This window comes from Convolutriloba macropyga, chromosome 8, assembly GCF_964194025.1.
Source record: "Convolutriloba macropyga chromosome 8, txConMacr16.3, whole genome shotgun sequence".
In the NCBI taxonomy this organism is placed as follows: Eukaryota; Metazoa; Xenacoelomorpha; order Acoela; family Convolutidae; genus Convolutriloba; species Convolutriloba macropyga.
In genome coordinates this window covers 4,530,524-4,551,861 of record NC_134475.1, presented here as the reverse complement: position 1 = coordinate 4,551,861, position 21,338 = coordinate 4,530,524, and the positions used below count along the sequence as shown (strand labels likewise).

Genomic DNA, 21,338 nt, shown 5'->3' with positions numbered 1-21,338 from the left:
TCTTTACAGAGACAAAGCAACAAATCGACCGAAAAACGATAAAAAAAATGTCGAAGCTCAAAAATCCAAAAATATGTTTGAAAACAATTTTTTTCAGATGTAACAGACATAGGATTACAAAAAGTTGATTAGTTAGGTTGCAACACCTCAGGTCGCCAATTGCCCTTGTTATTAATGAGACTAAGTCCTTAGACTACAAAATAAAAACAAACACAGGCAGAAGCCCAAACTTCACAAACCATTTTACGACATCACAGTGTTCAAGCATCTATAATTCTAAGTTGTTACTTAAAAGAACTGTAAATCATCACTTGCTCCTCATATTAACATCAACGGGTCTTCCATATAGAAGGACTACGTAGACATCACAACAGAAACACCCAAAATTTGAACAGTATAGAAATTTCGAATTTAAATGAAACTAAATGGTCGAAATCATCAGTCAAAACATATAACCAACCAGGAAAAAATCTTTGAATCAACAAAAATAGTTGGGACTTCTTATTAGTGATGTTGATAACTTGATAGCAAAAATAAAAGCAAAAAAGGGACTGTTGAAAAATCTTTTTTAAATTTAATTTGAAAGTCATTAATAGCTAGAAAAAACGAAGTCTTTGAAAAGTTCCAATTATACGTCCCGCGGATGCAACTGAGACCTATCATCATCAGGTATATGTCGTACAACAAGAAGAAGAAAGACAAACAGAGGAAAAAAATAAATCCACAAACTTTTGCGAAAGAACTGTTCTCAGCTAAAAAGCATAAAATATTCAACATAACAATTAACATTTTCAGATGCGCCTTATCTGAGCGCTTGTGCACTGTTCCCAATTATCGTGTCTTTCAATTGGAACGGTCAATAATTCCTAGTCAATGTGATAATTCGACAAAGAAAGAAAATGAACTTAGAAAATTTTCAATTATGCTCAAAATAAAAAAAAATTGAAAACTCGTAGTATCAGAACCAAGAAAACTTCAGCTAATAATAAAACCGTTGAAAACATTAATTCAAAACTCAGAGGGAAATGGTTTTTCCTGTTTTTACTGAGACTGTGCCTGAATTTGAGAAGAAAGATAAATTATCCGAATAGTGCAAAAATTCACCAGACATTTTCTTAAAACAAATGAACTCACAGTCATGAGAGACATGAGATAAAAACTGAAAACAATGTCTAGGTTCACTTTTACATCTTAAAACACCAATTGGACCCTTGATGGGGGAGACTAAGTTATTGGAATACAAAAAGCATTACAAATGAAAGCAAAACATAAGAAGTCCATAAAATTTTACGAAAATAATTGGTCAGCCATAAAAACCATGAGCTTAACTCTAAAGTCATAAGGCCTCTATCATTGGGCCTCTCTTTTCGTAAGCAGGATATGTCAATAATTGATTCCCGATTTGATATTCTTGTCAGTAATTTACATAAAAAACTATACATGCGGAAATATTCTTTTAAAAAAGGCAGCGACCCATAAAAATCTAAATTTTTTAACCGTAAGGAACCACGGTGAGATCAAGATCAGCCCTAATATTGCTGCCCGGCTAAAAATATACTCATTCGTTTGAGCGGTTGCGAAAAAGATTGATTTCTAAACAATTTTTCAGTATATCAAAAAAAAAATCATGAAATTTGTATATTTAACGAGTTTAAAATTGCCAAAATTCGCAATATTAACTTTCCAGAAGACTCTTAAGGCAAGGAGGAGTACAACTAGTTTTTTTGAGCTTACAAAGAAAATATGTGCAGTTTCAAGGTGTCCACTTTCAGCAAATTTGACGAAATTGTACTAAAAAAGCGTATTTGCACCCATTTTTGACGAAAAAAAAAGTCAGAATTATGAAAAAAATTCAGCATTAATTCTAGTCAAAAAGACGACTCGAACAATTAAGCAACCCTACCCTATATCTTGAGATATTATAAATTACAATACTGTTAACAATTTTATCATATTTTATCAAAAATAAATGAAAGTTTGGAAAAATTACGGAAAATGTGAATTAAAACAAGGTAAAATAGTCTGCAATTCACAAAACTTTAAACCCCGGTAACTCCCTTTACCAACCAAAACAAATAACCAACCAGGAAAAAAAATCTTTGAATCAACAAAAATAGTTGGGACTTCTTATTAGTGATGTTGATTACTTGATCGCAAAAATAAAAAGGGACTCTTGAAAAATCTTTTTTTTTTTAAATTTAATTTGAAAGTCATTAATAGCTAGAAAAAACGAAGTCTTTGAAAAGTTTCAATTATACGTCCCGCAGATGCAATTGAGACCTGTCATCATCAGGTATATGTCGTACAACAAGAAGAAGAAAGACATACATAGGCAAAAATCCAAACTCTTGCGAGAGAACTGTGTCTCAGCTAAAAAGCATAAAATATTCAACATAACAATTAATATTTTCAGATGCGCCTTATCTGAGCGCTTGTGGACTGTTCCCAATTATCGTGTCTTTCAATTGGACCGGTCAATAATTCCTAGTCAATGTGATAATTCGACAGAGAAAGAAAATGAACTTACAAAATTTTCAATTATGCCCAAAATACAAAAAAAATTGAAAACTCGTAGTATCAGAACCCAGAAAACTTCAGCTAATAATAAAACCGTTGAAAACATTAATTCAAAACTCAGAGGGAAATGGTTTCTCATGTTTTTACTGAGACTGTGCCTGAATTTGAGAAGTGAGATAAATTATCCGAATAGTGCAAAAATTCACCAGACATTTTCTTAAAACAAATGAACTCACAGTCATGAGAGACAAAAGATAACAACTGAAAACAATGTCTAGGTTCACTTTTACATCTTAAAACACCAATTGGACCCTTGATGGGGGAGACTAAGTTATTGGAATACAAAAAGCATTACAAATGAAAGCAAAACATAAGAAGTCCATAAAATTTTACGAAAATAATTGGTCAGCCATAAAAACCATGAGCTTAACTCTAAAGTCATAAGGCCTCTATCATTGGGCCTCTCTTTTCGTAAGCAGGATATGTCAATAATTGATTCCCGATTTGATATTCTTGTCAGTAATTTACATAAAAAACTATACATGCGGAAATATTCTATTAAAAAAGGCAGCGACCCATAAAAATCTAAATTTTTTAACCGTAAGGAACCACGGTGAGATCAAGATCAGCCCTAATACCTAAGGCTATAAATATACTCATTCGTTTGAGCGGTTGCGAAAAAGATTGATTTCTAAACAATTTTTCAGTATATCAAAAAAAAAATCATGAAATTTGTATATTTAACGAGTTTAAAATTGCCAAAATTAGCAATATTAAAATTCCAGAAGACTCTTAAGGCAAGGAGGAGTACAACTAGTTTTTTTGAGCTTACAAAGAAAATATGTGCAGTTTCAAGGTGTCCACTTTCAGCAAATCTGACGAAATTGTACTAAAAAAGCGTATTTGCACCCATTTTTGACGAAAAAAAAGTCAGAATTATGAAAAAAATTCAGCATTAATTCTAGTCAAAAAGACGACTCGAACAATTCAGCAACCCTACCCTATATCTTGAGATATCATAAATTACAATACCGTTAGCAATTTTATCATATTTTATCAAAAATAAATGAAAGTTTGGAAAAATTACGGAAAATGTGAATTAAAATAAGGTAAAATAGTCTGCAATTCACAAAACTTTAAACCCCGGTAACTCCCTTTACCAACCAAAACAAATAACCAACCAGGAAAACAAAATCTTTGAATCAACAAAAATAGTTGGGACTTCTTATTAGTGATGTTGATTACTTGATCGCAAAAATAAAAAGGGACTCTTGAAAAATCTTTTTTTTTTTAAATTTAATTTGAAAGTCATTAATAGCTAGAAAAAACGAAGTCTTTGAAAAGTTTCAATTATACGTCCCGCAGATGCAATTGAGACCTGTCATCATCAGGTATATATCGTACAACAAGAAGAAGAAAGACATACATAGGCAAAAATCCACAAACTTTTGCGAGAGAACTGTGTCTCAGCTAAAAAGCATAAAATATTCAACATAACAATTAATATTTTCAGATGCGCCTTATCTGAGCGCTTGTGGACTGTTCCCAATTATCGTGTCTTTCAATTGAACCGGTCAATTATTCCTAGTCAATGTGATAATTCGACAGAGAAAGAAAATGAACTTACAAAATTTTCAATTATGCCCAAAATACAAAAAAAATTGAAAACTCGTAGTATCAAAACCAAGAAACCTTCAGCAAATAATAAAACCGTTGAAAACAATAATTCAAAACTCAGAGGGAAATGGTTTCTCCTGTTTTTACTGAGACTGTGCCTGAATTTGAAAAGTAAGATAAATTATCCGAAAAGTGCAAAAATCCACCAGACATTTTCTTAAAACAAATGAATTCACAGTCATGAGAGACATAAGATAACAACTGAAAACAATGTCTAGGTTCATTTTACATCTTAAAACACCAATTGCATCTTTGATCGAGGAGACTAAGTTATTGGACTACAAAAAGCATTACAAATGAAAGAAAAACGTAAGAAGTCCATAAAATTTTACGAAAATAATTGGTCAGCCATAAAAACCATGAGCTTAACTCTAAAGCCATAAGGCCTCTATTATTGGGCCTCTCTTTTCGTGAGTAGGATTTGTCAATAATTGATTCCCGATTTGATATTCTTGTCAGTAATTTACGTAAAATACTATATATGCGGAAATATTTTAAAAAAGGCAGCGCCCGATAAAAATCTAAACTTTTTTAACCGTAAGGAACGACAGTGAGATGAAGATCAGCCCTAATATTGCTGCCCTAATAAAAATACACTCATTCGTTTGAGCGGTTGCGAAAAAGATTGATTTCTAAACAATTTTTCAGTATATTAAAAAAAACATGAAATTTGTATATTTAACGAGTTTAAAATTGCCAAAATTCGCAATATTAAAATTCCAGAAGACTCTTAAGGCCAACAGGAGTACGACTAGGTCTTTTTTAGCTTTCAAAGAATATATGTGCAGTTTCAAGGTGTCCACTTTCAGCAAATTTAAAGAAATTGTACTAAAAAAGCGTATTTTCACCCATTTTTGACGAAAAAGTCAGAATTATGAAAAATTAGCATTGATTCTAGTCAAAAACACGAATCGATCAATTCAGCAACCCTACTCTATATTTTGAGATAAAATAAATTACACTACCGTTAACAATTTTATCATATTTTATCAAAAATAAATGAAAGGTTGGAAAAATTACAGAAAATGTGAATTAAAACAAAGTAAAATCGTCTGCAATTCACAAAACTTTGAAACTCGTAACTCCCTTTAAAAATCGGAAATCCACAAAAAATCTTTTTAATTCCATACTCTACGCTGGACGGGCTTTCCAAAGATACCACTCACAACTCTCTACGATGATTATATCGGTCGGCCAATATTGTCTGAACAAAAAAAACCCATTTGAGTATATAAATCCTCCCCCACAAAAGAACAAATAATTTATTGAAGACTTTTGTCGCAATTTGCAAAATAGTCTAGTTTATAGTCTCCAACCACGTTTTCAATATCTCGAAAGAATAGTTTTAGCAAAACATGTTTTCCTGCCAAAATTCTGGCATTTTGTTGGAGATTTTTTTATTCTGGAATCGAATATTTCAAATTTTTTATTTCGATTTTTTTTCAAACTTGCATATTGGAAAATCAGTCTTGAGCTGGGCTCATTTCGATATCATCATCTCTAGTAGGACGTACCATATACCAATCAAGAAAAAAGAAACAGAGAATCTGGAAGCTAAGACACGTTGATTACTGTCACAGCTTCATTTGAATGTTGGTTTTCGAGATATATATTGAAAAAAGCAAAGATAACTGCCTGAAATATTAGATAACTATTTCAAAGAAACTAAAAATTGAAAATATTTATTTTGCTGATCATTTAAAATTTCAGTGACCTCTTTTTATGTCTCTAAGCAGAATATATCAAGTATCCACAACTGACCGAAAAACTGGTTCTCCTAAATTTTCCTTCTCACCTGTGTTGAATCGCAAAAAGAAAAAATTTATAATCAAAAATAATAAATTTCGTGATAGATTAATATATCAACATACAAAGAATAAAGGCAGTATAACACACAATCAATTCACGTTGCGTTCATTAATTTTTCAGTTTTTTGAGAAAGCATTTGATCAAGTTTTCCAGTATTGTATTTATTCCACTGAATCAAAGCTACATGAACAGATCGATAATCATCTTCAGAAATATTACCTTCATTCTTCATTTTGTTAGCATGCTTACATGCTGAATCAAACAATTTTTTCACCCCATCTTTTGAACTGCTAGTTTTACTTTTCGCTATTCTGCAAAGTTGTTCACGATATTGTTTAGTTATTCTCATTAATTTTACTTTTATAACCGGAGCTGAAGGTTGCGACTTATCAACTTCAGGCCACGACTGTGAATAAAACTCTTTCAAAGCTGAAACAATGTTTTCGACATCATTTGAATCAACGGGTTCAATCAAAATTTCGTTAGTTGATGACTTTAATTGAGCGATCATTTTCAACTCGACAAGTTCAGATTCTGCAGAACTTGAATCACAGATTTTAATTAGCAGATTTTCGAAATGCGAATTTGATGGTCGCAGAACAACTTCAGTCTGCAAAGCTGCCGCAAGTTTTTCTTCAATAGCTAACATATCAGATTCTAACTGTTCAATGTCTAGAATGTCTTCAAATTCGTCCAATGATGGCTCAGCTAACTTTCCCGCAGATTTTTTGCTTTTTTGAGCCGTTGTCGACTTTTTGAAATGAATAGGCGATGTGTGTAGTAATCTGGGGTAGGTTCGTGACGTAACTATTGTTAAGTTACAGATCTGGCTGGAAAAATATGAATGATTAGCATATGGAACTAGGAGTTGATTTACTAGCACTCTTTTCATCAAATTCCGCATCATAGTTATCTAAAATACCAAGACATCGACTTGCAATGTTTTAAGTTCCAACTAACGTAAATAATTGTTATTAACCGTTAGGAAATTTCATCGCAACTTCCGAGTAATGGGCGTCAAAGATCTTGAAATCTCGGATATCTTGGAATTGTATAAAGCAGCTGAAAAATATGACAAAAATCTTGACTAACAAATATTGGATTGGATGGTATACAAAATTGGTGAACAAAATCAGAGTTAAAAAAATCCTTTTACTGATATAAAAAACACGATAATTAAAGATCTAAAAACAGACAGCGCACCAATGCAATTCAAATTCTTAGAATTAAATTTTTTGAATTGCCAAAAACAACGGAGAGACGAATAATGGCCTCGCCACCGCTTCGATTTTTATTTAAAAAACTGGTTCATTTTGATAATTGCCTGAACCATGGGATATTCCCAGACACATATGTGACCTCGTTAAATAGGACAACTCTTTTTATTTTACTCATCTGAAATCAGTGACATCCAGTCCCCCAAATATGAAAGAATTATAGATTCTGAAGAGTATCTCAACAAGCAAGTAAGTGGCTCTATCGAGGTTTCAGAAATAGATAATGAGCAGTACTAACCAGACAAAACAGCGATGAGAGAGGTTTCGAAGTTCATCTGAGTTTGATAACGATCAAAATTGTAAATGAACTGGTCAGGTAACTTCACCTTAACAATGTCCACCTTGCTTTTCGCTTCTTTGTATGGCATAAATTTAACGAATAAATCTTGAGATAAAGTTTTAAGCTCAAATCTAACATTTTCAATTTTTTCGTGCGGCTTGGGAGCACATTTGAAAGGAAAGCTAAGAACACCTCGACTGTTGATTTTTCCCAATGAGTTAGATTGCTCGAAAGAAGCTACTGGTTTCTGTTGTTTCGTTAAACTTGACAAGTCGGCGTGACAAACTTTAATTGCGTAAAATATGAAAACAACTATATAACAGGAACCACGGGAGAAATTTCGTCGCATTTTTTGTACTGAACTGGTTTAGTAATACTACATCATACGCAATGTGTTATGGTTATAACTAGTTATAATGACGTTTATATAAAATGTCGTCATTAAAGCAAAGAACGCACAGATTGCAGTTAACACTTGGAGCCAAAAATAAAGATGGAAAATTTAATATGAAATTAAGGAACAATGCAAGCAATGATGTTTAAAGCATGTGAAAAAGGCCAAAACAGCAAAAATGATTTCAGAATTATCACACAGTATCTTGTCACGCATCAAACCACGTGAAAAGATATTATGTGAAGAACATTTGTGAAAAGATTTCTGAACATCAAAAATAAAATAGTGACAACTAATTTTTTTCTTGAACAGATTCAATCTACACTCATTAACAAAAGTAAACAATCACATCACAAAATTACACAGCAAGTGCCTGTTTTTGAAGAATACTTAGTAACATTCCGAATTCCGTTTTCCTTGTTTTACTAGAGTCGATAGAAAATCGATAGAATTTTAATTGCTCTAAATTCTAGATAAATGATAAAAGTAATTACAGAGAAAATCAAGATAGCAGTTAGCCAGTTGTCCGTAAAAAGGATAAGTTGAAATCGACGTTAAATCTGTTCAACATAAAGCTCTTGAATTTACAATGCAAAAAAATGATTCGAACGATGGAGACATAATCAGGTTGAAAAGATTTCACCTGATATTCAACTTAGTATCACTTATGAACAATTTGCTAACTTTTATTTGGATTTTCTCCTTTAGTACAGTTATGATTTTTCTAGCATGTGGAGCTATTAAATTTCTCAATTTCAAATTTAAGAGAAACGACATAGGAATGGTACTGAAAATGCTCTTAAAAACATGTTGATCATTTTGGCATTGTAATATCTTGTAATTTAGCGTCCTCCGTCTTATGTTAAAACCACTCGTAGTCAAGAGTTTTCGCGGCCACTTTCTAAAAAATGGTTTAAGTTCATGTCAACATTGAATTTTTTTTTACTCTAAGTAAACTATAAGGTGATCACTTATTTTTAATTTAAGTATAGATTATCACATCGCACAGTATGCATTAAAAACGAAGACCGTATTAGAAAATTAATCCATAATTTATGAAGAATTTGCTGTGTCCTAGTAGACAGCGTGAATCTTAGTTTTTGTAAAAAAAAAAATAACTAGTTTGTTAAGAACGAATAAAAACATGATCACATAATAATGCATATATTTATCATCACCTGAACTGATATATTACTCTATAAATCTTTAAATTAAAAGCAGTAAAGCCACAAAAGAATGTTCAAATCGGTTACCAGAATCGAGAGAGAATCGAGAAAGATTATTAACTTAAAAAAACTAAAATTGAAATGCTTTCCAACGATTTAAATTGGATTCCAACTTAAGAAGGCGAGTCGCCAAAATTAAAACTGGCCAAAAGTTTGGTACCATTTATGCAAAAACAGATGTCAGCATTCAACACCGCGCAATATTAACTTTAATGAAATTCATCAATGAACCTAGTCCAATAAAAAGAACGTAATAAAGAATTAGTTAAAGTCTACAAATTATTCTAAAAAATAACAGCAAAGCTGACATTTGACAAATTGCTAACACAAGCTACAGGTATTTTACAATTATACAAAATTTCGTCATCACAATAGGTACGTATATACACAGATAAATGTAGTCAAGATGAGATCGACAAAATTCATTATTAGCACAGCACATATAAGAAATCACAAAAACCTTTGGCATAGCGAGAATTTCAAACCAACCCGAAATCAAAATCTGCTGAAGATTAAAAAAAAATGACCGAAAGAGTTGCAGAATACCGATAGTAAAATATAGCTCTAACAGGCTGCAACCCACTAGAAATAGATTCTGTAATGAAGTTGTAAACTATTTTTTTTCATTTTTAGATATTAGCAATACTCATAGGTATTGTTTTCATTTTCAACCATCTACTGGCTCTCTTCTGCACCCCCAAAAACTGTTCCAGATTTGATCTCTTTCCCTTTGAAACAAAAATGTAATTGAACTGAACCATGGTGCCGAAAAACCATAACCAATCTTAAAAACATAACATGCAGTCAACTTAGAAGAGAACAAGTAAAAGTCACCATTAAGCTTAGGCCTAGTTTACTTCATTAGCCACGTTTCACAAATTCATATATAAAGATATCAATGGTGAAAAAATAAAAAAGTCGCAATACAATATGCTTTATGATTGGGGGTTACGACCTCTTACCTGCAGATTTTTCCTCTGCAAATCTGTCTAAAGGCACAAAAGTAATTAATATTTTTTCAAGTATATCTTTATATTAATATTTCGAGTTTTTGTTTTGAAGATGCAATTGGTTTAGCAAAAATGTAAAAAGGACGATTTTAAGGCCCGAAAAACAAATTGGAGAGAAGCCCTCTTGGTCAACATGATGGCAATTTTTTTAATCTAAATTCTACCACAATTTACTCATTTTAAAAACTAAGAATTCTGCTACAGTTACCAGTTCTGACTACAAAAATGAACAAAATCGGCCAAAGAGACGCATATAAAGAGATGATGCCAAATGATACACTTCGACATCCTATTTCTAGCTTTTCAGTACTGCAATCAGATCTATTTGGCGTGGGTGGGATTGTACCCATATTCTTCAACACTCCATTTGCCTCTGCCCTTCTGTGACGGGGCAGCCATATTGAAGGATGACTTCGGATGTCTGTTCTGGTTCATGGTGTTGTTGCTCTGGGTTCTAGGGTCAGAAGAGCCCGAGAAACAATTCTCGTGGTAGAACAGTCTGATTTTTCTACCATCTCTGGCCACTATTTTTTCACCTAGAGTGAAAGAAGAACCCAACTAACTGACAGCAGAGATAAGCGTATTATTCGAATATTTTACATAGGGCTTTTGATGTGACGAGCACGTGACACGTGATTGTGGTTGAATTTCAGCTTGAACAACTATCAGTAAGAACCGGACGAGGACAATAAATCAAAAGCTATATTTGATCACATGCTGAACTTGCCAAATATATTTAACTACCCCACATAAAATGGTCGGTCGAGATAATTCTCTCACTGGAAATATACTAATACCAAGTCTTGTGGGGTGTTACGGCATGGCCCACGAAGCGTAGCCAAATGTTGAAAAACTGTACAAGGCGGTTTAGATGCTGTCAATTAGAAGAGCTTTCCATTTATGGTTCAAGATTAAGAAATTTATCACTTACTGACAATTCACCACTTTATCAGTAATGTATGGTCCAGGGGTAAGCAGGTCAAAATTTTTTAAAACTCATTACTACTATAAACAACACAATCGTAGTAAGAACATTCTAGAATAGAACAATCTAGAATAAAATTCTAGAATAGAACATTATAGAATAGAATCATTCTAGAATAATTCTACTCAAGTAGACCTTAGGTGTCAACTACATTATTTATAATCTTTCAAACATGAGTTTCAGTTTGATACAAAAATTTTTGACCTGCTTACTTCTGGAGGTACCATACAGAAATTACTTTTATCTACTGACCGGTCTCGTGTGAATCTATTTACTCAATCCTTATTAAATGGACTCGTCTATAAAGCTACCTTTAGACAATAAACATTGATATATTCTGAGAAAGTCGTAGGGCTTCAATTAACAGTTGGCAAATCTAGACTACCTAAATCTGAACCATTCAAGTTTAACAGCAAATTGAAACCTCTTTCTAACATAGGACAAGATACAGCAAAAAATGGAAGAAAAGTACACGTGGATTAGCTCATTTAAGTAAATCATATTACTTGCGAAAAGCCGAAAAATCAAACGCTATAAATATAGCTGGAACATTTCCGGAAAATAGCCGCCGTCGGAATTGAAACAGACAAGATAAGTGTCTAAAAGTGTTCTACATTTGGTGTGCAGTTTCAGTTAGATTTTAAAACTATACTTAATTCAGCTATTAAACAAAGCTATTAAGATTAATACTAATGTCAGCTAGCAATGGTTCTGATCAAGTTTTTTTATTTTGCTCACGTTTTACTACATTCACTACAAGACGTACTTCAATGTGTGAAAGAATTTAAAATCAATTCAATTGAAGCGGCAAGTGAAGTAAGTCACGAGTCAAACGTGAATAAAGGGAAACGAAAAACGTCATCAAAAGGTTAAGCGAAATAAAAAACATAGCCGGAAGAATTCCGGAAACGATTCAAAGAGTCAAGTATTTCGTAAATAAATAGACCAATAATGAAAATTAACATAATATTCGCAGACAATTCAAGAAAAAGCAATTAGAATCAACCCAAAAAAGGTTTTAAACTGGTCCAACATAGAAAATAAAAACATACCCGGCAGATTGCCGGAAAACAGCCGCCATTGATTCCAATAAGCATGATTGGGATTGAAAGAATAGAAGATATTGGAAAAAAAGACTTTTGTACAAAAACTCTAAGTCCGATTTATTTCGTAGTGACATTTCGTAGTTGAACATACTTCTGTTTCTTAGAGAGAGGATACAGGGGCTACTATCAATACCAATAAGCATTAGAGATGGTAAACGACGTTCAAATAGGGGGCATCTAAAATTGGGCTTCATGGGTTTATCCCGTTTCTAATTCTGACTTCAATTTTTTATACTGACTCTGTTCATTTTGAATTGCTTTGCTGAGCAACTGATGTTCAAAATCACTTTTAGCAGAATGAGAGAAGAGAGAAACTAGCCTAGAGAAGTCAAAAAGATATCACGCAAAATGTTGAAAAAGCGGAAAAATGAGGTAAAGCGAAACATTTTTTTTTATTCGACGAAGTAAAAAAAAATAGGAGCGCTATAATAGCCGGCTGAGAAGATGAGGGCGGCTATTAATAATAAAAGTAAAAAACACAAAGATTTTAATGAACATGAAAAATCATGAAAATGTGTAAACAGATCTTAAAAAAAACATAGCAGGACAAGTCTTGACGTACAATTCAAATAATTTTCATTGACTAAACAAAAACTAGGCCTAGAATGAACTCTTAATGGATTGGGAAAACCACTTAGAAAAAAATCCGATCCAAAAAATCGAAAAAACAGTAAAAATCAGAGTGAAATTGCCGCATGTGAACAAAAAACCACTAGCGAGAAAGCGAATTTTTGTTTAAACACCGTTTTCTCAATCTACTTCAAATTTAGAGCGAAAAAATTTCACGCCGCAAAACCACTCGCTTTTTCGCTCCATTTCCGGTTTCGGCGTGACCAAAATCACCACTCAAATTTGACTTCAAATATCATGAAAATGTGTAAACAGATCTTAAAAAAAAGACAGTGCCCCAATAAAATTCAAATTCTTTGAATTGTAAAAAATTAGGAGAGCTATAATAGCCGGCTGAGAAGATGAGGGCGGCTATTAAAACAAATTTCACAAAAATTACAAAAATTTGCAAGTTATAATGCCAGGTGGCTAAATTAACTGATATTAATATCCTCAAATCCATTTCAAAATTTTAAAAATCTTATAAGAACAAAGTTCAAGTACCGTGTATCTAAAAATGGGCTTTATGGGTTTATCCCGTTTCTATTTCTGACTTTGATTTTTTAATACTGATTCTCTTCATTTTTGAATTGCTTTGCTGAGCAGCTGCTGTTTGCAAGGATTTTGAGCAGAATGACAGAAGAGCGAAACTAGTCAAGAGAAGTCAAAAGATCACGCAAAATGTCGAAAAAGCGGCAAAATGGGTAAAGTGAAAAAAAGTTCGAAGTAAAAAACATAGCAGGACAAGTCCTGACGTACAATTCAAAGAATTTTCATTGACTAAACAGAAAAAAATAGACCTAGAATGGACTATGAGTGAATTGAGAAAACATTTTTATAAAAAATTAGATAAATAAAAACAAATCAGAAAATCAACAAAATTCCGCATGTGAACAAAAAAACCACTAGCGAGAAATAAAAATTTAATTCAAACAAAAAACTAGACCAAGAATGAGCTGTGAATGGATTGGGAAAAAAATTTTCAAAAAAGTCCGATCCAAAAAATAAAAAAAACAGTAAAAATCAGAATGAAATTGCCGCATGTGAACAAAATACCACTACCGAATTTTTGTTCAAACACCGTTCTCTAACTCTACTTTAAAATTAGAGCAAAAAAAAATCACGCTGCAAAACTACTCGCTTTTTCGCTCTATTTCCTGTTTCAGCGTGACCAAAATCACTACTCCAATTTGACTTCAAAAATCATGAAAATGTGTGAACAGATCTTAAAAAAAAGACAGTGCCCCAATACAATTCAAATTCTTTGAATTGTAAAAAATTAGGAGAGCTATAATAGCCGGCTGAGAAGATGAGGGCGGCTATTAAAAAACAAAAACTGAGAACAATAGCTTAGAACTTTTCCAGTTTTCTCAACAAAAAACGTTTTATACCAACGAAACAGTAATCACTTTGTATCTAAACACTTCTGGAAAATAGGCTTCTTTTCAAATCCCACTTAAAGCATTAAAACAAAACAATAAGCGAAAAATTGCCAAAATTCACCTAAAAATTATCAAAATAGCTTAAAAGCCTCCAGCATAAAACACATATTAACTACCAAAAACCTTCAAAACAATCAAAACAACTCACAAATTGACAAAATATTGTCAAACCACAATAAAAAAATTAAAATTTAAGAAGCCGCATATGAACGAAAAATTTGATTGCTTAGAAAAAATATTTCATACTTCAATTTCTCGATCTCTCAAAGAAGCAATATTAACCAAAATCCACTATCTTCGCGCTCCTCAATGAACCAAAAAACCACTCCACATTTCTTAACGCGTTTCATTTTTTGCTTCAAAATTCACTCCAATAAAATTGATTTCAAAAGAACTTCTCCAATAGTTCCCTTCGAGTAGTAAAAAAAAGGGTACCGCTTAAATAATAGCCGTTGACAGACTGACGGCAGCTATTAAACAATGAAACCAATAGAGTACAAAATCGACTTTTTCAAGGTTTTGATGAACATCCAGTTATAACTTCGTCTTCATTACACCAAAAACGTACAATTATTCTGATTATTTATAAAAAAAAAGCTACAAAACTGCGAATAATTTAGACTGCCTTAGACCGTTTTACGCAACCTGCAGCATTAATATTTCCGATAACCAATGAACTGCTCTCAAACGACACGCGCGAGGTCCAATTGCACCCTGCTTCTGCCAGGACGAGGATTTTCATTTAAAGTGAATAAAACCAATTTTATCGCACTTTTTCATTTAATTTTTTGTTAGAGCACTGCCCCAAATTCAGTTCAGCTGCTTAACATTCTGCAAGTGAGAAAAAGTAAGATCTCGCAAAGGGAGTCAAGCGAGAAAATGTTACTAAGCCATATAACTTATCTTTTTTCCTTGTTATCAAACAAGCAGGCATTTAAAACTTAGCAGGGATTTAGCACTGTTTTTTTTGAGACAACAATGTTCTCTGATCTTTCAAAAATTCTGCGACAAAATCAAAATACTGCTAAATTTCCGAAGAAGATTGGGAAAAAACTATTTGCATACTGAAACAACACAAAAACAGCTACAATTTAGATACAAAAAAGATACGAAACAATCTTCTTTTTGCGGTGTCACTTCAATTCTCGTTTTAACAAATTTTTCCCCGCTTATTGTCTCAATCGCCCTAATACACAGTCAGAAACACTAATGTCACACTTTGTATGTGCTTTTTTCAACTAAAAACAACCCCAAGAAAAACGCAAACAATACCTAGACAGACAAATTGAAAGACAAAAGCAGATTTAATAGCGCGTTGAACAGATGTCTCAAATTTGCGTGATGCACTACAAACTATCACAAGTTTTTTCAACATTTTTATAAGAATTTGAATAAAGAATGCCTTCAGAAGATATGCAATTTTTTCTTTATTGGATAGATTCAATTTTGTGTCCGAGTTGGGTGACAAAATGGTCACAACAAACAACGTTTCCGGTGTATATCTTGCAAACAGCTGCACATTACTTGAGAACAAGTTGCGCAATGACCAAAAATTGTGCGCGTAAGGAAAATAACAAGCGTTTTTCACAAATAAAAAGAGTTTACATGTTCGGGATCGTTTTGGAACAACCATCTCTTGACTAGATCCATTAAATCCATGAAATAAATGGTACTAACACTAAGCACAATATTTAAAAACCTGTACTTTTGAAAAATAGTTTCCCACTGTCAAACTAGGGCATCGTTTTCATCTAAAATCAGTATGCATCAATATGTGCGTGATTCCGGCTGTTTTCATCATTTACCGTAGTTTTATCATCATTGTAAATAGATTTCTCTCTATAAACTATTACAACTCTAATATTCAACACTCAAATAGCAGAACCAGTTAAAGCATGTAGACTGCTGCTTTTAAGAACTCATTTCCAAGAATTTTTTTCTTTTGCTACTTTCTTGACTCTGTCTCTCACCTTTAGCAATGTCCACCTTGCACTCGCGACACTTCCAACCATACCTGACAGCCACCCCTCTCGACACAGTCCAATAATCGCTATCTCTATTCTGAGACTGAGAACCCGATGCGCTCATTTCACCAAATAATTTACATTTAGTCTCCTTTGTTCACATTTCTATCTACAATTGACACTAACGTGACAAAAATCCCGCCGCCCGTAAGCTAGACTTTTTGTAATCAGAATGTGAAAACATCAATGCATGATTTGCGCATCTTATTAGTAATTGTATACGCGAATGAGCTTAGACTATCCGTTTCAATTGGCATACACCATTACAAAAGTGACGAAATATCAAATACGGGTTCAAATCCCGGAAGGCGGCAACAATCCATTTCCGTAAATTTTATTTGATCAATTACTAAACAGAAACCTCAGAGGTTCGAACCCCCCCTCCATCGACCACACCTTAATCACTAAGTCATTATGGCTTCTTTATCGCTCACAATCGGCTTTATTTTAGCAACTTCAGTTAGGAATGAGAGCAAAGAGCAATTGAGATCACACAAAAATTACAAAGTTAATTGTAAAAAATCACTAAGCGACGAATGCTCTAGAACTAACGTGCAAAAACGGTCAAGTAAAAATTTTGCATAAAAAACACGTTAACTATTGCTCAAATTTTTTTCTCATTTTTCTCATTCGAGAGCAATTACTATAACTACATGCAATATGTAAAATCTACCTTTGGTTTTCAGCAGTGATAAATATTTTTCAGCTTTTTCAAAACAGTGTAAATCATAGCAAGATGCCGTATCAACTATTGAAAAAACATTTGCATGCTATAAAAACATAGCCTGCAAATTTCCGGAAAATAGCCGCCGTTGACCCGCTTGCGCACATTGGGACTGAAACAAAAAAAAAGAAAAGAGATAAAAATTGCCAAAATTTTTGTGGCAAAAATTATTTTTATTTGGTGTGCAAATTCTGCATATTCGATTAGATTCCAAAACTACACCTAAATCAGCTTTGAAACTGAATGCTATTAAGCATAATACTAATGCCAGCTAGCAATCGCCTTAGCGAACTTTGAACATGACCGACTAAACGTCGGAAGAATTGCTCTCGAACGACAAGAAGTGGGAGTTCTAATCAATTGCAGCCTGCTTTAGTCGTGGGGGGAGAGGAGGGGAGCCGAAATGGGACTAAGAAGTTCAATAGTGGGCTTCAAACAACCCCATTACGGATTAATATATACCACTATTAAGATTTGAAGTGTAAAATGGCACCAGTTTTGGCGCACTTTTCATTTGACTTTGAGTATTAAATTGCCGCCAATTGAGTTCAGCTGCATGAAATTGTGATTGGGAGGGAATTTTAGATCCCGCAAAAAGCAAGAAGTCAAGGGCGTAAAAGTCACTCGATAAGTCAAAACGGTCAAGCAAAAGTTTTGAAAAAAAACACTTATACAGTAATTGCATCGCTACGAGAGCAATTAACAACCTAATGCACTATGATTTATTGGAGACTAAAGAGCTAAAGGCTCTAACAGAACCTAATGCCAACTGGGCGCTACCTCTTTATCCCGTTTTTGAGGACGAAAACGCAAAATGGTCAGATAAAAAATCGGTCAAGCGACAAATTGCTTAAGAAGAAGCAAAAGGGCGAATATAATTGCTTCAAACTTTGAGAGCAATTGATAAACAATTATAAAGTTGTTACATGTCAATCAACGCTGGCTATATTCCATCAAGGTTGGAATTGGAAACAGTTTCCAGATAAGCACAAACAAATAAAATTCTCATTTTACGCAACTTATTTTCAATCCGTTCCGAGAACCCACAAAATTAAAGATTTATTAACAGTGTTTTTGAAGTGTTCAGTATTATATATAAAACAATTAGAAGAAATCAACAGCATATAACAAACATAAACCGACTAACGACGGACGAATTGCTCTCGAACGACAGACAGGGCAAGTTAAGTTAGAAATGTTTTATGGATGAAAAAAACATACCCGCAGGACTTCGAACCCATGACCTCCAGGTTGGCAGTCTGTCATCTTAAGCACTCCGTTACAAAAGCTTTCCCTTCTTTCACAATTGCTTTTACAAACAAACAATATTTCCAGACGAAAGCAACTTAAATCACTCATAAATGAAGAACTGAAGTGTGAATGTTCACTCAATTAAAAGAATGTTCTAGAAAAAGAGCTTCAATAACATTTCAGCAAAAATTTTGCAAAATCAGACAATCGTTTGTTATTTGATCTTGCTTGGATCATCGACAGGTGAAGCATTAATCATTGACCAAAACTTGTGCGCGTAAGGAAAATTAGTGAAGCGTTTTTCACAGTCGAAAAAGCGCTTACAGGTCCGGGATCGTTTTGGAACAACCATCTCTTGACTAGATCCATCAAATTCATGAAATAAATGGTAATAACACTAAGCCAATATTTAAAAACCTGTACTTTTAAAATATATAATTTCCCACTGTCAAACTAGGGCATTGTTTTCATCTAAAATCAGTATGCATCAATATGTGCGTGATTCCTGCTGTTTTCATCATTTACCGTAGTTTTATCATCATTGTATATCGATTTCTCTCTATAAACTATTACAACTCAAATATTCAACACTCAAATAGCAGAACCAGTTAAAGCATGTAGACTGCTGCTTTTAAGGACTCATTTCCAAGAATTTTTTTCTTTTGCTACTTTCTTGACTCTGTCTCTCACCTTTAGCAATGTCCACCTTGCACTCGCGAAACTTCCAACCATACCTGACAGCCACCTCTCTCGACACAGTCCAATAATCGTTATCGCTATTCTGAGACTGAGAACCCGATGTGCTCATTTCACCAAATAATTTACATTTAGTCTCCTTTGTTCACATTTCTATCTACAATTGACACTAACGTGACAAAGGATCCCCCGCCCGTGAGCTAGACTTTTTATAATCAGAATGTGAAAACACATCAATGCATGATTTGCGCATTTTATTAGTAAATGTATACGCGAATGAGCTTAGACTATCCGTTGCAATTGGTATACACCATTACAAAAGTGACGAAATATCAAATACGGGTTCAATTCCCGGAAGGCGGCAACAATCCATTTCCGTAAATTTTATTTGATCACTTACTAAACAGAAACCTCAGAGGTTCGAACCCCCTCCATCGACCACACCTTAATCACTGAGTCATTATGGCTTTTTTATCGCTCAAAATCGGTTTTACTTTAGCAACAAACTCTAGTGAGGAATGAGAACAAAGAGCAATTGAGATCACACACAAATTACAAAGTTAATTGTAAAAAGTCACGAAGCGACGAATGCTCTAGAACTAACATGCAAGAACTGTCAAGCAAAATTTTTGCATAAAAAACACGTTAACCATTGCTTGAATTTTCATTCGAGAGCAATTAGCCGAAATGGGTTTCAAATAGTGGGCTTCAAACAGCCACATTACGGATTAATATATACCACTATTAAGATTTGAAGTGTAAAATGGCACCAGTTTCAGCGCACTTTTCATTTGACTTTGAGTATTAAATTGCCGCCAATTGAGTTCAGCTGCATGAAATTGTGATTACGAGGGAATTTTAGATCCCGTAAAAAGCAAGAAGTCAAGGGCGTAAAAGTCACTCGATAAGTCAAAACGGTCACGCAAAAGTTTTGAAAAAAACACACTTATACCGTAATTGCTTCGCTACGAGAGCAATTAACAACCTAATGCACTATGACTTATAGGAGACTAGTGAGCTAAAGGCTCTAAGAGAACCTATTGCCAACTGGGCGCTACCTCTTTATCCCGTTTTTGACGACGAAAATTCAAATGGGTCAGATAAGAAATCGGTCAAGCGACAAATTGCTTAAAAAGGAGCAAAAGGACGAATATAATTGCTACAAACTTTGAGAGCAATTGATAAACAATTATAAAGTTGTTACATGTCAAACAACGAATGCCATATTCCACCAAGGTTGGAATTGGAAACAGTTTCCAGATAAGCACAAACATAAATGGCATTCTCATTCTACGCAACTTATTTTCAATGCGTTCCGAAAACCCACAAAATTAAAGATTTATTAACAGTGTTTTTGAAGTGTTCAGTATTATATACAAAACAATTAGAAGAAATCAACAGCATATAACAAACATAAACCGACTAACGACGGACGAATTGCTCTCGAACGACAGACAGGGCAAGTTAAATTAGAAATGTTTTATGGATGAAAAAAACATACCCGCAGGACTTCGAACCCATGACCTCCAGGTTGGCAGTCTGTCATCTTAAGCACTCCGTTACAAAAGCTTTCCCTTCTTTCACAATTGCTTTTACAAACAAACAATATTTCCAGACGAAAGCAACTTAAATCACTCAAAAATGAAGAACTGAAGTGTGAATGTTCACTCAATTAAAAGAATGTTCTAGAAAAAGAGCTTCAATAACATTTCAGCAAAAATTTTGCAAAATCAGACAAACGTTTTTTATTTGATCTTGCTTTGATCATGGACAGGCGAAGCATTAACCATTTCAAAACCAAATTAAATAATATTTTTCGAAGTCAATTTTCGAAAAATGAAGTACAAGCCATGAATAAAAAAAAATTTTTAGCTTGAAACAGGCAAACGACAAACAAAATACGCTACAACAACAGGTTGGGCTCGACCGTTTTGTAGACTGATGGGGGCTATAGTTGCTAGGGGTATGTGTATAGTATGGCTACAATGTGGTTAGTAAGTACAAAATTTATTTGCGGTCATCATTAAGCGATATAATTTCCTTGCTCAAAGTACAAAAACAGAAATCAGTGTTCAAAAGAGCTCAAAGTGCAAGCAATCAATAATAAGCTTCAGCTAGAAACCAAAAAAGGAATTACTCTCGAGCCACAGAATTTGGGTCGACGGTGTTGTATACTGCTTGGGGGATATAGTAGAGTACACGGCTAGGGGTATGGGTAGAAAAGTATGAGTAGCAGAGTATAGGTGGGAAGTAGAGTATGGGTGGTAAGAAGAGTATGGGTAGTTAAGTTAGGAGTATGTGTAGATTGGTA

The 21,338-nt window shown here is 33.6% G+C and overlaps 2 protein-coding genes across 2 annotated transcripts in view; both read right to left on the bottom strand.

The window, feature by feature from the left end:
- LOC142344399 (protein sel-1 homolog 3-like) overlaps positions 1 to 8,366 on the bottom strand; it is a 43,764-nt gene extending 35,398 nt beyond the window's left edge. Inside the window, exon 1 of the mRNA XM_075396011.1 lies at positions 7,519 to 8,366. Coding sequence (XP_075252126.1) covers positions 7,519 to 7,909 — 391 coding nt within the window. The 5' untranslated portion in view covers positions 7,910 to 8,366. The remainder of the gene's footprint in view (positions 1 to 7,518) is intronic.
- A 1,060-nt stretch (positions 8,367 to 9,426) lies between these two features.
- LOC142343884 (uncharacterized) lies at positions 9,427 to 16,501 on the bottom strand. Its single transcript, XM_075395261.1, has 2 exons — positions 16,303 to 16,501; positions 9,427 to 10,726 (listed from the first exon to the last, which is right to left on the bottom strand). Exons 1-2 carry the CDS (start codon positions 16,418 to 16,420, stop codon positions 10,512 to 10,514), a joined length of 333 nt encoding a protein of 110 aa, XP_075251376.1. The 5' UTR covers positions 16,421 to 16,501; the 3' UTR covers positions 9,427 to 10,511.
- Between the last annotated feature and the right edge of the window lie 4,837 nt (positions 16,502 to 21,338).

What these genes read in the sequence shown, in the direction of transcription:
- LOC142343884 (XM_075395261.1), bottom strand. Translation starts at nt 16,420, where the DNA reads ATGAGCGCATCGGGTTCTCAGTCTCAGAATAGAGATAGCGATTATTGG. An exon ending in CAAGGTGGACATTGCTAAAG is followed by an intron (nt 10,727 to 16,302) that starts GTGAGAGACAGA and finishes CTTTCACTCTAG; the next exon opens with GTGAAAAAATAGTGGCCAGA.